The following is a 14,426-nucleotide window of genomic DNA, read 5'->3' on the forward strand; positions in this document are numbered from 1 at the left end:
TTCATTGTTATTAGTTCCTGCCTTTCTTTTAGCCCTGACTCTGCGGGACGGTACTCCAATTTTGCCGTACTATTGTACAGACGTGCTAAAGGTAAAGCAGAAAGTGATACGCATCTGAAGCTTTTCAAATAACAGTTCGATAAGGTCACAACCTGCAGTGCCAGATGGGCCAAAAAGCCCGAGAGCTGCTCTAAAAAGGAGGAACTCTATCATTTAATGGGGCGGGTTCACTTCTTTGCATGCAATGTTCTCTGAATATTAGGAAGTGACAGTTTTTGAAGCCAAATCTTAACAATAGCAGCCAACATGAACTGGAACTACCTTTTCTTCCTACATATACATAATGTGGGAGAAAAAAATCTGCAAACAGTTATAATGCACAACAAATAAGAATGAAGTTGTGCTTCTGCATTTAGACGCTTTGTGGATGTAAAAGTTCCGTCTAACTTCCTCCCAACAGTGAAAAACTGCCAAAAGCAGTCTGATGTTAAATATGATTAAAATTTGGCGTAAGAGAAGATGTTGCATAGATCCTAATATGCTTCATGTTTGGGCTCGGAAAGAGATTTCAGATTTTTACAATCCATTTAAAGCACCACAGATTTGACTTTACACACAAAATGGAACGAAAGTTTGGAAACTCAAATCTCGGCCGAGGATTGGAAGTCAGCTCGTGCTGGAGTTCAAACTCAGTGAATACACAGCTCAGATTAAAGCAACGTAGCTGGTGCATAACTGAATATTCTCATTTTGAGTTTGGGTTTCATTTTTGTTCTGAGGCTGAGGGAACTGTTCCCTCTGGATCTGTGGAGACAGATTCAAAGTTTCTGGATCATGGTCAGAGTGGCAGAAGAAAATGATGAACCCTGATGAACCTCAGTATGATACATGCTAAAAAGCAAACAGGATCTCCTTTAACAGGAAGTGAAAGCAGTGAGATTATCCGTCTCTGAGGAGAGCGCCTCAGACCTGGATGCTTTTATTGGTGGGAGAAAACAGAAACGTCCTGACGGTGATCGTTCATTTCAGCATTTTGTTTGCTGGCCTTGTTCTTTTGTTTGCTGGAAGGACTTTATTTTAAAGGATGGGGACTTCCACATGTTGAATCAGAGGTTTCTGTTCATTTTGTTTTGATTTTTAGTTTTTTTTTTCAACCACAACTGTTCAGAAATTTAAAAATATCCATGGGAAATGTTCCATCTGACAGATTTTAGCTAAAAATAAAACTCTAAATAAGACAGCTTTAGTCCACAAACTCATTTCTGTACGTCAAACATTTACCGCTTTCACCAGCATGCTAATGTTTAAATCGTTTGCGTGTTTGTGTCCCAACAAACCCAGCGTCCTGGTTGTCAAGACAGAGCGTGGCCATGCTGGACAGGAAGCAGCACGTTGTTAGTAAAAGGAGGTTAAAGGTTGAAGTTGGCTCAGAGGGTACCTTCTGTGCTCCAGAGAAGGCATGGTAGAAACTGGACACATAAGTCATTATGGCTTTCTCATCTGGGCGAGCAGTGTTCACAATGTCTACAAGTCGGGGGGAGACCATGGTTATGAAGACGCACACATACAGGCAAGACACAGGACAAGTGATTACACAATAACAACAAGACGCACACATAAGAAACTCATTTAACAAGCTGCTGTAGCTGCCAACAGCCAGACATGCAAACACAACAAATACAACGACACACACACACGTAGACACACACAGCTCAGGTACAGTTAATACACAACTTGGATTTTTTCCTGTAGAGTTGAAGCAAAAAGAAAAAGAAAAACTGGCATGTTATGACAAGAATGAGTCCTGTGAAGGAAACGTGGATGTTCAACAACACAGGAGGAGGAGCAACGTCGATCCTGAAGATGCCTCTCGTGTCCTGTCACCGAGAACCTGAACACGCTTTGGAGATCGGGGCACATTTACATGCACACAACGCGGCGACAAAAAGCCTGCTTCATAATGACCGTGCAGGTCAGCGTGGAGCAAAGACTGACTCCCAGGAAAAGTCACGTAAACTCCTATTTGATGTTTCAGACTGGTCAGAAATTACAAACGGTGTCATTATTTTAAAAAAAGAACACCTGGATAATAGTTCACTTTTTTCACACCACTTCCACATCTTACGTTATGAACAGTCACTTTGTCCTGTGCACGTAAACAAGCCCGTGATGTTTTAACACACACAGTGACAGATCCAGCAGAGACGCACAGATCAACAGCCGACTTATTACCTTCTGCGTCCAACATCTTGGGGATGTCCAGGTGCTTCTCAGCCACCTCAAAGGCGTTGTTCAGGTTGGTTACAGGATCATCCTAAACAGCAAATCACAGACGGCAAACAAGCCAGTGAGTCGCTTCAGCGACAAGGCATTTGTAACGCAACTTAACAGATATGAAAGCATTTCGATTCACCATGTTTGACGCAAAAAATGTGAAATATTTGAAGAGAGTGGAGGAGTGTGAAGCTGTTCACCTTTCTGAGGCTGTCGTAGTCGATGAGATCAGGTCTGTGTCTGTGGATCAGAGCGTTGAAGGCAAGACCGTCCTTCCAGCTGTTGGAGAGAAAAGACGAGTTCGGGGTGTGGGTGGAGGTGACACGCACACATTTGCTGCCTTACAAGTCACCATTATCGGCTCCGTTAACAAAAACTGTCCCAATCTGCCTCCGGGACCAAGATCCACATCTCCACTGTGACACTTAACTTAATTTATGAACTGATCTGAAACTAAATGAACTCACATTCTTTTCGAGCTGAATTTGGGTGAAAGATGGTTTGATTGATTATATTTGGACGTGTTGCATGTAATACATGATCATCAGCTGCTTCTGAATTCCTTCCTCAGGTATCTGACACTTTTTCATATTGAAACAGAGAGAAAATAATCACATTTGTCCATTTACAGCACTGATAAGATGCTCTGTTGTACCATGTTGCACTCTCTCCATCAGGGGTCGCCCTTTCTACACAACAGCAGCAGATATGAGGTTTCATGTAAGAGTTGAACACCTGAGCTGAATCCAGAAAGGTTCAGGGAAGTATCTGCGTGCTCCTGTGTGTGTGCCAACTCAACTTTTATGCTGCGAGTTTAAAAAAAACTCAGATCAGTATTTTTCATATAAAGGGGGGGAAAAAAAAAAAAAAACACTGGACAGCTCCTCACATACCACACTTAACCACAAACACATTTTATCAGTGCCGCTGGAGAGTTTCGCTGTATCCGCAGGATTTCTCAACTGGATTCTCTCAAGGTTTTGTTGGTCTTTACAACACAATATTACTGTGTGTAAACTGCTTTCATCTAACAATAGAAGCCTTTAAAAACGAGTCCAACTTAAAGCCCTGTGTGTACGTTACCTAATGTGGAAGTTCTGCACATTGACATTCTTGTAGGGAGCCGTCTTCCTCTGGCACCACAAGAGTAGACCCTCTTTGGCAGAGGTCTCTGCAGAGAGAACATTCAGGAGAGGAGGAGATAGGAGACAAGAGACGTGATCAGTCGGAGCACACGGGGGGGGGGGGGGGGGGGGGGGGGGATGTCTCTGCATCACATTCATTTAGCTGCTTTAACCGTTTGAGTCGATTAGCCTTGTGCAAGCAGACCAAGAAATACCCGAGGCCGTTTTCAGCGTGCTAAATATAAACGGCCTCGGTGCTCATGAGCAGAATTGAAAATATGAGGATGTTTGTGCTTTAGGTTCCTCCACAAACACCGACAAAATATCCGCCGCTAATATGGAGAATTACTCGTATGACTTGTAACAGCCCACACCCACCGCAGTTAATTCAACTCAGACTCTTTTAATTAGCCTGCAGAGTCAGTTGTGCTCAGAGAGGAGAAATGAACCTCACCTCCACATTTATCAACACAAAGCTAACGCACACGTTAATACACAAATGAGTCATCGGCTGGTTTTACTGTCAGAAAGTTCATCAGGACAGATTCGCCGGTGACTTTGGGCTGTTGGGTCGACTCTGTGGGACTAAACTCGAATAATTAACTCATCAATATTTAAACTATTTACTTCTAAACCTGCTCTGATAACATGTAAACCATTAAACAGCACATAACCAGGCAGAGTTATAACTGTGCTGCTAGCAATATGTAGTTTAACGTGATCGGTCTTGTTTCAGGCACACCTGTTTCATCTTGGCTTTATTTCATCACGTGTGTGTGTGTGTGTGTGTGTGTGTGTGTGTGTGTGTGTGTGTGTGTGTGTGTGTGTGTGTGTGTGTGTTTTTGTACTTCCACTTCCTACATGCATATCAAGCCTGTACATCTGTAACTGCAGCAACCTTCAGGGCTTAAAAATGAAGCCAGTGCAGAAGTGCCAAAATCTGCAGTTCCTCTAACTTTAGATCGGCTCTGAAAGCAAGTCGATCCCCACAGACTCCCATGATGCTCGAGTCCAGCCATGAAAATAACATTTTTACAGCCTGCTACAAAAACACTTCTGTGCTCTTTAGCTCAATCTCCCCCTAAAAACAGATGCACAGCGGGTGAATTTTTAAACTGCTCATTCTAAAAGTGTTTCTATTGTATTAAAGCTCTGAGTCACAGGTGAATGCCAACAAAGGAGCCACTACCTTAGGCTAGGCCTCAGCCTTGCCAATGAAGTCCCTAAATTAGAGCTCTGGAACCTGATTTTGGATGTTGGTGCCTTTTTGAGAATTAAAACGATGAAATTATCTGGTAAATATAAACTGCTGCAGGTTTACTACACTCAGGCTGTCCAAAATGTCAGTGCTCTACTTATTTGTAGGTAACTTGTAGCCCCAGTTGTCAGTTATCTGCATTTCTGGCTGCAGCCACAAGAAAGTGCATCTTTTCTAAGTGGTCTATAAAAGTCTGCTGCAGGTCTTTGTCAGTCAGCTGGCCTTAAAAACCTGGCTAGGAGCTGAGCTTTAGAGGAAGAGAGTTTGTTTTTTTGTTTTTTATTTAAGTGATAGACAAAAAAACGGAGAAAGAAGAGAGTGAGGTGCGACAGTTTTCATGGATATGAATAACAGGAAGCTGCACCTTCTACAGAGATGTCCTGGATGGCGAAGCGGAGGATGATGGTCCAGATCATTCCCAGGGTCATCTTGGCATTCCCATCCACGATTTCTATGACACACAGACACACACAACTTAATCAATCACTGTGTTCCTTTGTTACACCCCCAGAACCGTAGTTCTTGTCTATCACTGCTGTTTTTACAATCCTACATCTGCTGTTCCATTTAATAATGCCAGCACACCCACTCACAACTACGCTTAATGTCTAACGGCTGCTGAGTCTCTGCTAATTCCAGGGAAAGTGTGATGCTCGAACAAAGATTTCTTTCATAAAAATCAGTGAAATCTGGGGAAAGATGACTTTTTACTGGCAAAGGCACATAATGACTGTTTAACGTGTCGTGCCGGTTAAACAGGGAGGATTAAATCGACGAGGAGGGCAGATTATGTGAGTATTGTGTGGATAATTTAACAGCAGAACTTCATCTAACAAATAAATTCATTGTCCATGTGAATAAATGTAAATCATGGCAGCATCGAAACTGGAACATTTTCCAATACGGTTACCAGAGTTTGGCAGGTGAACAGGACGATGACGGTTACGTTAATGAGCAGATTCCACTCTTTGTTCTCAGGCATTCTGAGAGGTTTTATCAGTCCTGTCATGCTTTCTCACAGACACACACTCAACTTGGAATTTGTCCTTTTATTGTAGGTTCACATTCTTTGTGGTTAATTTCATATCCACCTTCAGCTTTCAGCAGATTTAAATTACAATTAAAGCTACGAGGCTCCGCCCACAGACCAAACCACCTCTGGTCTTTTCCCTTCTTACAATAAACTTTAAAGGCGTATTCACACCTGCAGTTCAGGTTCAGGTAAATCACACTTGGCTGGTTGTGATTCATTTGGCTGCTCAGGTGCAAAACAAACAGCAGCGGTGAAACCATTCAGAGGAGAGGGCATCAGTCCGATCCTGGTGTGAACACAAGGCGCTCTCAGAGTTTCAGCTAATCTTGTAGTAGCAGCAGCAGCTAGCTAGAAAATGACATGCTTCAAGTTTAAAACCCTGGGCAACAACATTTCCATTTGAAGAATCTGACCAGGGAAAGTGTGCAATGAGCATCCTGACAGAGGGTTTTTCCCCTCTTCCTTCTGCTACGTTTGCATTTTCCTTTCAGTTTCCAGCTGACGACCTTTAACGGGCTGCTGCTTTCACAGAAGGCCGGAGTGTGTTTACAGCGCGCAGTGTGCGCGCCATACTTTGTGTTCAGTGGTCACCAGTATCAGCAGTGTCATGCTACAGGAATGTCATGGTTGCTCTGATAGTAGGAGAAAGGTCATCGTCCTGCAGCTGACACGCACGCACACACACACACAGACACACACTCAGTTGTCATAGTTGTCCACCTCTACACCGCCCTCAGTCAGCAGGATGAAGATCGGTTTGACAGACATGTATCTTACCAGTTTCTCCCTCTTAGCAGAAGTTCTATCGGCAGAAGCTTAACGATGAAACATCTCATTAGAAAAGCGTGTGAAGGAATCAGGGTCCATGTGACATGTAGGAAATGAGAAGGAGCTGACACAATGCAGTGTGTGTGAAGTGACCCTGTAGTGTTATTGTGCCGACACTCATAACTTCAGCTGTGAACTGAAGCATGTTTTCAGCACTTTGTGGAATTAGCATTTGGGGGGAAAGACATGACCACTGAAGCCAGCCTTCAAGCCCCTCCCCCAATTTAGCAGACCAAACAACTGCCAGGTGGTGTCACCAAGATGGCTGCTGAGTGGAAAGACCTGCTTCCGCGAAGTCTTGGTAAAAGTGTCACTTTGCATCAAATCAATCACATCTGAAAGTTCGCACCTGACCACCTCACCTGTTATGGAATGACTTAAATGTCTTATCAGGAAAATTATGGAGAGCCAGGAGTGACAAAATGAATTAATTAAATACACTTAAATACACCATTAAATAATTAATTAAATGCTCATTCATTTCATTTGAAATATTTAATAAATTATTTAATGGCATATTTAATTCATTTTGGCACTCCTGGCCCTCCACAGGAAATACAGTGTCTTTAAATAAATACAACTCAACTCTTTGGATTGAGGGAAATTTTGGAGCGTGGCCACCAACAGGAGGAAACAAACTGTACCTACACTTCATAGTCTGAGCCCTGTTTGTCTGGAGCTTCCTGACACTGCTGCATACTACAGCGCAGTGAGCACAGCTTTGATAGAAAACGCTGAAAAAAGGAAAATCTGCGTCTACATTAAAAGGCCTTATTAGTTTTAACGTCTTCCTGCTTTGAATCGCTTTCACTCACATTACAGCTGCAATTAGTGGCTCCCATTTGAGGACCATTAATGAGCCGAAGCTCACCACTAAGTATAAAATCACCACGAATGTTCCCTTTCAGCCACGGTTTCAAACATTTAAGCGAACCGCTCCGATTAGATCTGCAGTTAGTGAGAGTTTTAACTTCACACTCGTGCCGGCAGTAACGTGAATGAAGGCTTACCCTCTGCTCCAATAGACACCAGCTTGACTCCCTTGCTGGCGATGAAGTCCAGGGCTTTGTTTACATTGTTGATCTTGTGGACCCTCATCTTGCCTCTTTCAGGTTTGGGTAACCGTTCGCCTGCAAACACACAAACACACACGAACAGAGAAAAGAGCCACTTAGCTGAGGTTGAGCATGTTTCCATGGGCAACATTCAGGGAGGTTTAAGTTACAGCAGCGACGCCGGCTTCACTCGAAACTGGAGTGAGTTTGAAAAGGAAGCCACATCTGAGCCCAAACGTCGTTAGTGATTGACAGCAGCGCTAACACAAACAGCTCCACTGCTACAAACCCTGCTGTGTCTTTAAATGCTTGCGATTAATACTGATGTTGGAAACTGGGCGACGACACCCCGGAGATGCTGTGCATCGTCAACATCTGAAAATATTTTTCCCTCTCATTGAGACCCACAAGTTTTTCTGCGGCTTCTGTGTGACTCACTCCAGAAACACTTCATTATTGCAGACGTTTAATTAAAAACTTGTACACCCGCCCTAATTTTCTGACGACTCCGGCTCTCTGAGGTCGGACGGTGACTCACCGGAGATGACCTCGAGCAGCAGCATAAGTTTGAGCCCATCCCTGAAGTCCTCCTCGATGTTTTCGATCTGCGTGCCGGCCTTCCGCAGGTGGGAGTTGCACCATGCCGTGAACGTCTGCGCGACAGCAAAGGAGAAAAAAAAAACAAAAAAAAAAAAAAACAGACAATTGGGGTTATTTGCAGCCTGGGTCAAAATATTTGTGTAGCTTTTATGATAATAAACCACTTTGAATAGTGAATGAAAGAAAATGAAATTCAATGGGCAGGAAGGGAGGTCAGGGAGACACTTTGATAAGACAGGAAGTGCAGGAAGAAACACGACGTGAAAGTTTAACTACATGTCACACACGAAAATGTGGAGTTGGCATTTCAGTAGCAAAACACTTCATGCATAGTTACCCTACAAAGTCATTTAAGCTAAAAATACAGAAAACTAACCAACCCAGCCCCATCTTGGCTCTCAGTGTCTGACGGTGCTGTCATTAAAAGGTCAGCACACAATGCCACCGATCTACTTTATTATCTTTACTTGTAATCAGACGGACATCTGAATAAATCAGCAAATCATGCACATCCACCGCTGCTTGGAAACCGTGCACTGGTTCTTCTGGTTAGCCGGCATTCTTTAAAAACACATTAGTAATCATTTCATCTTGAAAGGCGCTCGTGGCACTGAGGTAGGTGCGGGACTGGAGATCCTGCAGCACTTTTTGTTAAAAAAAAAATAAATAATAATTTTGTCACGCCACTCTCCAAATATCTCAATTGCAGCACACCATCAATCAGACTGTCTAACACACTTGGACGCATTCATTTGTTACATGACTCGTTATGCAAGTTGGGGAAAGTGCCTAAAAATGCCAAGAAACTAAAATACATGGAGGTCGAGCATGCACGCTTTCAGCAATGGTGCAAGCAGAGATTGAGGTCAGTATTTTTTGTTATTGTTCAAAACAGAAAAACTGTAATTTATGTACTTGAGAGATTAAAGAGGCAGTTTTAAGCAACATGAAAGCTCTGGAGATGAAATGTAGGTGTAGCTTTACGAGGAACTGTCCAGTAAGAGAAGTGACGGTGACAGGGAAGACTTTTCAGCAGGAAGGGTTTGAAAATAAAGACATAAGGTAAAACAAAAGGAAGCACAGCAACAACCTGTATGTTAGTGCTGAAAGTTTAACAATAAAAATAACTGAATCCAGCTTAAAATGGACCCATCTCCACTGCAGTCCACAAGAACAGGCCTCACATAACTCATACTGACTCATACCTTTTTCTGATTGGCTGACACATGCAAACAGCAGGGTTTTTTTTAAAGTGGGTGGAGCTTCTATGCTCACAGTCAGAGTTGTGTGCCCACATGACCTACAGGGGTTATCCCCACCAAGCAAGAGCCAAGACAGGCCATGTTTAGTATGAGCACCCATCAGTCTAGCAGTGTTTACATCTATGTGCAAGATAATTAAAATGGCGAGTGCTCGTTAAATGAGAAATATTGGGAAGTTTATTTTTGTAATATGCTGAAAATGTCCCAAAGCTCAGAGAAATAACTGGTGCACATGTTTGTTTAAAAACTAAATAACATAAAGATCTAAGCATGAAGCAGTCTAATCCAAGTATGTGCATCAGCGCACTTGGGAGGAAGCACAAAATCCAGAATGTAAACTGAGACTCAAACGGGACACACAACAGACACAACTTGGATAACTTCCCAGCTTTAAAAGGGACTTGTGCGCATTTCCAGTATGTCTGTATTTTCAGCCTTGTGTTTGTCTACAGTAGCTTTGCATGATTCACAGCACAAACTCATTCTGATTTGTCTCAGACCATCTTGCACTCTTTCTGAAATTAGCTGTTAAGCTCCTCCCCTCTGAGGAGCCAGCTTTCTTCTGATTGGCTGCCCCTCGTACAAAGAGGGTTTAAACATCAGCTCAGCTCACAAGGATTACGTCAACAAATGGTGATATCAATTTTCAATCTTTGGTCATATTTAATGAGCCTCCACCAGAGTTAACAGTTTATATTTTAAAGTCTATCAGCCCACTTCACCCACCCACACTTCCTTTAGTCCACGTCTCCTGAGCTGTGTGTTCATAAACATTATGACAGGGTGCTGCTCGCTGCCCTGCCCCTTTCCCCGCTATCCCACTGTGGATACTGGCACAAAGCACCCATTGAGCCTCTTAGATAATGGCACCCTTCAGCCCCCCGTACACTCCCTCAGCCCGCTCCCTCTGCCTCTCCCTGACCCTCCCCCAGACCGCCCGATACCAACCCCCTCCACACCGACACACACAATTACACAGAATGAGGCCGAGGACAGAGAGGAAGGAGGAGGAGGAGATACATTTCACATAAACAAACGGACATACAAACAAGGTTGGTGGGCAGGAGGGGGAAGAGTGACAAAAGACAATGCCCTCGCTAACACACAATGCAGGAGGAAGTGGCACTGCAACGACAGGAAGTTACAGCTCAGTTTAACACAGAGCAGACAATCAGAGCGAAGATGCATTCATCACTGGACACGGCTGCCAGCTGTCACCAAGACGCCACACCGGAGCCACGAAGCCGGCAAACTGTCGTCATCCAAACATATCAACAGTTTACTCATTTTCTAATCTTTCTCTGCAACACATTCCAGCTTTTGAGTGTGTATTTCACCTCGCGCTCACTCAACGTTTCACGGTTTGAAAATACTTCACACAATGCACCTTGCAAAGCCCATTTCCCATCATTCATACAGGGCTGATGTCTGGCATTCCTTACAGAGTCCAAGTGGTGCACACAACATCTACAAGCACACACCTGTGCTTTGCAAAGTAAAAGAGTCTCCATTTTCAGCCATTTCTACAAACATATTATTCAGTCCACCTTAAACTTAACAAATGTACTTCTGGGCACCCGGTAAGTGCAGTGCCGTGTTTGAGGCCACATTCAGGCTACGAGCTGTTCTCTCTGCTCCACTCTGTAAAGCTAGGGGCACATATGCACACCAAAGATTTTACAGTTGACTGAAACTAAACCAAATCCAAGTATAGAGAAAAAATACACTTTTAAACCAAAACTAAAACTAGACTTTAGAAATAACAGAAATTGAGCTGCTGTGCATGTTTCTTGTGATGGTTTGAGACGTGCTTGTACTGAAATAACTGCTCTTATGTTCTCACTGCGGACAAACAGCACCTATAATAGCAGTGAAAAGGTACATGAAAGCAATACCCAAACTTAGTTTAGTACAAACTTAGTTTGTACTAAAAAGAAACCAGGAAACCCATAAAAGGCACTATATGATCTTTCTCAGTTCTAAATTTAAAATAAGAACTAATTAAAAACACCAAACCAACCGACACACACACACACACACACACACACACACACACACACACACACGGCTGATTTTGTGAGGACATTTTACATGAATGTATTCTCTATTCTCAGTGCCTTAACGAAACCCGAATCTGAGCCTAAACTGAGTTTCAAAAACCTGTTTCCGCTTTTAAAGAAGATGAAAATAATAAAAAAAAAAAGAGCTGTACAAAAAGTTCAGACGTTTCTAAAGTTCATGACTGTCTAATGAGTTTCTCAAACACATCTGGGCATGCTTATGTTTCATTTGTTTTAATTGGCTTTGGTTTCCTGTTACAAATGACTTCCATCTCTAGTTTGGATGAGTGAGTTGAGAAACGGTAACCCGGGACGTCTGATTCTCGTTTTTCATTGGTTAGCATGTGTGAGATGCACCTGGGCAGGTGGAGAAAAATGGCGTCTGCGTTGAAGCAAAGTGAAACGCAGTGATGGTCTTCTCCTCTATATATACTAAAAAAATAAAAGAGCTCCACTGACAGTAAAGTCTATTTTGCTGATGTCATCATGCTTGTGACAGCAATCACTCTACTGGCAAAGTAGCATTCGTGGCCTTCCTCCAGGGTCAAAGGTCAGACCTCAAAGCATTGAAGGACTCTTCAGCCTGCTTTATCTGAATTTAAAACAGCCCTCCAGGCTAGTCCATCAGGCTGTTGAGTGTCTGTCATAGTTCAGTTTTTGTTTTTTTATAGTGGACACACAAAGCCTGCCTCTGGCTGCCCGAGGCCGTTCATTGACAGCAAGGAGTGGAGCTGCTGAGAGGATCTTACAGGTCGATGTGAACCACGCTGAGAGGACACTGTGCAAGAAAAAGCAGCTACAAGAGCTTTGCCGTCCATTCACCAGCCTTATCCAGCAGGCTGATGAAAGTCCACTGAACTTAACCAGACATGTATCGTCTAACTCTTGGATGACATTTAAATGAGCGTTTAAAATGCAAAATGTCAAAAGCGGCTTGCACATTTGCGTCTTTTATCCCCACAGTTAGGTGTCTTTCATGCCAGCAGAGCTGGGTGTAGTGTACTTGAAGGACTGGCTGAATTTAAAGGTAACAGAGTGCCAGCGAAGCCTGTTAAACCTGTCCACGTGTTGCCACACACAGCGGATCAGATCAGAGGATTTCTGACCTGAGCCGAGTACACAGATAACCAGCTGACCGCCATGCAGGTCTGAGATGAGTAATGCTGGATCTCCGTGCTAAGACGGTTTACTTTTAAGGCATGAGGGCTCTTATCCTCTACCATCTATTACATAACTTTAGCAGTATGTGTTGGCTTACTGCCACTCTCACCTTTACATGTTACCAGAGTAACAGAACTATGAAACTATGTAACAATATAGATTTTTCTTCGTCCCATTTATTCCGCATTTTAGCCAAGAAACAAAAATATCCGTTAGCGAGTGTTACCATCAGTCACCACATCATCTTTAATGAACAGTAATTTCTTTATTCATTTAATTAAAACTGATGGGACATTGCAGACAAATACTGGGCACTGCCATCAGCTGTAGGGATTCATCGACCCCACTGAGTCACCACTCTATTTTTCCTGGAACAACAGCTCCAGTGTCTGATTTTGGAGGTATGAGTGAGTACTTTGACTTGTAACCAAACCAAAGAGCCCACAATCTACACAAAAACAATCTCTTTCCATGGATTCCCTTTCATTTCTGTTAACCTACATCATCATCATCCATCAATCTTCGCTGGCAAATGTGGCAGTGCAGCCGTTTGGCTGTTTGCGTCGAGGAGAAAATGCGACTGCGAGTGTCTGGAGATTGTCAAGTTGTCCAAAATTTCAAGCAGATATACAGCTTTAGCACTTAAAGGGTCAGCTGTTTGATGTGTATGTGTGTGTGTGTGTGTGTGTGTGTGTGGACGAGTCATTGTAACCCTCAACAGTCTCTCATGTGCGATCTCTGAGGCTACAGAGGACAAAGCAGAAATTCATGCATGTGAGACAAGTGAAAGCATGCAAGCTGTGCACAGTGATGCTGCCCATCACCCTCTTTTACATGCACCACTCCTTGGACAGGAATGTTTTTAAGAGACCAGAATTCAATATCCAGCTACATCACACACACAAAAATTCCAGTTTTGCTGCCGACTTCAACTCGACTTCAAGTGTGCACACACACACACACACACACACACACACACAGCAATTATCTCCACACCCTTTTTCTAATGCATGTGCAACTTTCTGACTACATACCTTAATTGTACACACAAACACACACTTAAGGGGTGTGTGCTCCTCCAGTTGAAAGAAAGTGCTGGGTTTAACACCGTTATTGCACAACAGCCTTACATTCTCTGTGTGACGTCAGCAGTGTGTGTGTTTTCTATATCACACACCCTTTTTCTTCCCAAAACTGATGAGCTCACTATTAAAGCACACACACACACAGGCTCTCCATCAGTCTAGTACCTGCAGAGGTCTCATGATTCATGTATTTCAGCACATCTCACACTCTCATGATTAAGACACCTCCTCTCGAAACACACACACAGTTTATAAATATACACGGAGAGCCTATGCAGAGGTGGTGAAACCACACACACTCCATGTCAGTTAGATTTTCTCACACCCTCCTCCTGTACCGGCAGCAGTCAGCGAGTAAAACAGGCTTCCAGCCGGGCAGGCTCGGACATGCAGTGAGGTGAGCTCAGAGGAGGAAACAGAGCTGTTTGGTGGCAGAAACGCTGAACTGATGTGCAGTTAACCGTCCGATAACACGACTGTTACGTCTAGAGTCAAGTATGCGTTGAAGTGTGAGGCTCAAACATCAACAGATGGTTCTTTGCTTTCCGTGACTTCACAGATAATTTTACACCTTTTGTAGCAGCGGCGTTCACCTGCTGCACCGTTTCTCCTGCACAAATCTATGCCTAAAATCAAAAATCACTATTATTTAACTCACTGATTTAATACAATACAAATCATCTTTT

At 43.3% G+C, this 14,426-nt stretch overlaps 1 protein-coding gene across 5 annotated transcripts in view; it reads right to left on the reverse strand.

Moving 5' to 3' along the window:
- The window catches only part of LOC134640550 (alpha-actinin-4-like), a 57,778-nt gene that overhangs the window by 13,172 nt on the left and 30,180 nt on the right, over positions 1–14,426 (reverse strand). For 3 of the 5 annotated variants that reach the window (XM_063492433.1, XM_063492434.1, XM_063492431.1), the window contains exons 2-8: positions 8,111–8,225; positions 7,528–7,647; positions 5,021–5,107; positions 3,358–3,445; positions 2,475–2,553; positions 2,233–2,314; positions 1,439–1,524 (exon numbers count right to left, since the gene is read on the reverse strand). In XM_063492433.1, the coding sequence (XP_063348503.1) occupies positions 1,439–1,524; positions 2,233–2,314; positions 2,475–2,553; positions 3,358–3,445; positions 5,021–5,107; positions 7,528–7,647; positions 8,111–8,225 (657 nt within the window). The remainder of the gene's footprint in view (positions 1–1,438; positions 1,525–2,232; positions 2,315–2,474; positions 2,554–3,357; positions 3,446–5,020; positions 5,108–7,527; positions 7,648–8,110; positions 8,226–14,426) is intronic. The other 2 variants (XM_063492432.1, XM_063492430.1) reach the window with 1 other exon arrangement.

The sequence above is a fragment of the Pelmatolapia mariae genome, linkage group LG14, assembly GCF_036321145.2.
Source record: "Pelmatolapia mariae isolate MD_Pm_ZW linkage group LG14, Pm_UMD_F_2, whole genome shotgun sequence".
Taxonomy (NCBI): domain Eukaryota; kingdom Metazoa; phylum Chordata; class Actinopteri; order Cichliformes; family Cichlidae; genus Pelmatolapia; species Pelmatolapia mariae.